At 32.4% G+C, this 3,072-nt stretch overlaps 1 protein-coding gene across 1 annotated transcript; it reads right to left on the bottom strand.

The window, feature by feature from the left end:
* Positions 1 to 1,371: 1,371 nt before the first annotated feature.
* On the bottom strand, positions 1,372 to 1,911 carry LOC145033818 (polcalcin Bet v 4-like). The gene has a single exon (XM_078982338.1). The coding sequence runs from the start codon at positions 1,770 to 1,772 to the stop codon at positions 1,524 to 1,526; it is 249 nt and encodes an 82-aa protein (XP_078838464.1). The 5' UTR covers positions 1,773 to 1,911; the 3' UTR covers positions 1,372 to 1,523.
* Positions 1,912 to 3,072: the final 1,161 nt, after the last annotated feature.

Genomic DNA, 3,072 nt, shown 5'->3' on the forward strand with positions numbered 1-3,072 from the left:
TACTTTCTCTTTCATCAACATGTTGTTGAGCACGATTCGCTTTGCCGCACCTTGTCGGTCGTCGTGGCGGGAATATCTCTTTAATGTCATCCGGGAGCTCATCGGTGTCGGCGTTGAGGTCGGTTTTCTTTCGTGCGTCGAAATCGTCAATCGAACCCGAACTACGAGACATCTTTGATCGTACTCCGATGATGTTGGTGTCTTAAGCCATTTTGGGTCATTTCTCAAAATCTCCCAAATTTTTTCGTAAAAAAACATGACCCGTTTCGACATGATATTGCTCCCTCACGAATCTAAATACATCGAAGTCGTTCATACCACTTTGCTGGTGGGAAGAAAGTTTGTTATAGGTCGAATTAAACTTGGAGCACTACTTATTAAGTGTAGTTCACTTGCTACTAAGCATATCCAGATTGCGGTATGCCTCTCATTTGTTCAAAATTATGCGGAATTTTACAATTGCGGCTTCCCAAAATCCACATCTACTCATATCGTTTACCATAGTTGGATGTTTTGATGTCTTGCACCACGCCACCATCAACGTGTGCTCCTCATCCGGTGTCCACCATAGTGGGTGGTGGTTGTGTGGTTGTTTGTGGAATGGAAACAAAGGTGTTGAAAATGTTTTGTTGAAGGTTTAGATTTGTTTGTGGAATGAAAAAGTTACCGGAAAATGGTAGTTGTGGTGAGCTTTGCATGTTGAGGAAGTTCACTTAGTCCTCGTGTTGCAGGAAACTGAACGGAATGGATGTGTTTGTGTTTAGAAGATGAGTGTTCGGGTTTTGATCCATTGTTGGTTGAATGTGAATTTGGTTGAATTGTGTGCAAAAAATGAAGTGAATAAAATGAGAGAAATAAAAGTATTGTGTAGTTAAAAAATAAAGTCAATATGTGTATTTATATGTGAGTAAAATTGAACTTATTTTATTTATTTATTTATTTATTTTTACGATCGTTCCTTTATGACCGTTTGCAAGTTTTCTTCATGTTGCCACGATAACGCTTCATGCCATAACAACTAATATCGAATGTCGGGGGAGGTGTTCAAGCCGTTATACCGACATTTTTTAGGTGTCGACTCGGAAGAACGAGACTTTTGTTGCCTATACCATAGAGTCTAAGTAGAAGTACAAACTAATCATTGAATTAGTGATGTAGAATTAAAAACTAATCTCAAAATTACATGGTCTTACATAATGTTCATACATACCATATAAATGGGTCTCCGTATATTTTTTATATTCTCAAGATTCAAATCTTGAAAGAAACTCTTCTTCTGAAAAGGCTTTTTATATTAAATTCGGAATATTTTATATGTACATTTTAAAAACATACAAACAATTATTATGATAATTCCATCGATTCCACATCTAACTCAATTAAATCCTTTAATGTTTATATTTCTTATCAAATATTTTACATTTTTAACTATGAACAAAAATAAAAACATATAAGAACCTGAAAAATATCATGAGAGCCATTGCCAAAACCAATATCTTTAGATAGTAATAAATGTATTATAGTTAGAAGATCTTGCCAACATCTTTCATTAGTCCCCGATTAGCATTATAAAAATCGGTAAACTCTTCTTTAGAAATGAATCCATCTCCATCAGTGTCAAGTTCATCCATCATAGTTTTGACCTCTTCGGCTGACACAGATCCAAGCGTCTTCAAAGATTCTCCAAGCTCGGCTGAAGAGATTTTGCCATCTCCATTGGCATCAAACTTACCGAAGATCCGCTCGCACTCTGCCTTGTCTTCATCAGCCATTATCGTTTTCAAATAATGATAACAGGTAATGTCAGTTTTGGCTTACGTTTTCTTTATTTATTTTGCAATAGTTTTGCTTTGGGTTTGAATGATTAACCATGAAAATGTTTATAAAATGGTTGTTGATGAAAAAAGTATTATGGATGCCCTTTGAATACGGATTACCGTATGTTTCTAAGGTAGAAAAAAATTAAACCTCTCATCTTTACTAATTAAGAGAATAAGAATGGGCCAAAAAATAAACTGAAAATATAACCCTTAGTAGCTAAAGAAGGGACTAAATAAACTATCAATAGCAGCCAATTAAAAAGAAGATAGACCTTTATTGTCGTAATTGCATTTTTGTTCTAATAAGACATTTTTAAAGTCATGCTTTGATTGGATGTGTTGTTTTGTGCATGCACCAAAGATATTGGAATATAAACTTTCCCGTACCATATCTAACACAAGAAAGCTGATGCAGACTTGAACTAATTTCTTTAATAAATTTCATATGCTAAATCACACATAGTCTATATGTAATTTAGCATATGAAATCTATTAAAGAAATTAGTTCAACCTTTCTTGTGTTAGGTATATTATGATTTATCTTTGCAATAGCTATAAAATCAGTTGGTAAAAACTACTAGAGATAACTATACCCTCCCTATGGATATTAACTAAACTAATCATAATTTAATATAAAGGCAAAAGAAATAATCTATTTTATTTTCAAAATAACCAACAAGACAACTTTTATTGACAAAAAAAACTTCTTCTAATAATAATATATTTATGAATGACATTCCGGATTGTAGATCGAAATTTTGGAGTTTGGAGAAAAAAACACTGAAATTTCAAGAATAGATCCGAAATCTGATTAATAATTTCGTAATTTTGAAAAAAAAAACATGGTTTGATTGAGAAATGATAATATCATACACTTTGAAGTTGACATTTCAAACATAATTATATAGATTTATTTCAAAACTTTTGTGCAAATAAAAAAAATAACACAAGAATTCCGAAACAAGTCCAGAATAAAACACTTGGAAGAAAATAGTTATTTCTCAATAATTAAAAAAGATGATTACTTTGTTAAATTTTTTAAAAAAGAGGTTAGTTTAACAGATAACCCTTTAATATTTTTTTTAATAAAATCACTTATGTAATACAGTTATTGGTAGATATTATCCATGTTAGCCCATGATTGAAGCAAAATTGTTGATGAGTTAAATTCTATAAAGAAGGTCCATGGTTCATACATTGGGCACACCGAAAACATTGTTGGTGTTGTAAGATTTACCTTCAATGTAGGCCT

This window comes from Lactuca saligna, chromosome 3 (genome assembly GCF_052625555.1).
Source record: "Lactuca saligna cultivar CGN05327 chromosome 3, ASM5262555v1, whole genome shotgun sequence".
Lineage (NCBI taxonomy): Eukaryota > Viridiplantae > Streptophyta > Magnoliopsida > Asterales > Asteraceae > Lactuca > Lactuca saligna.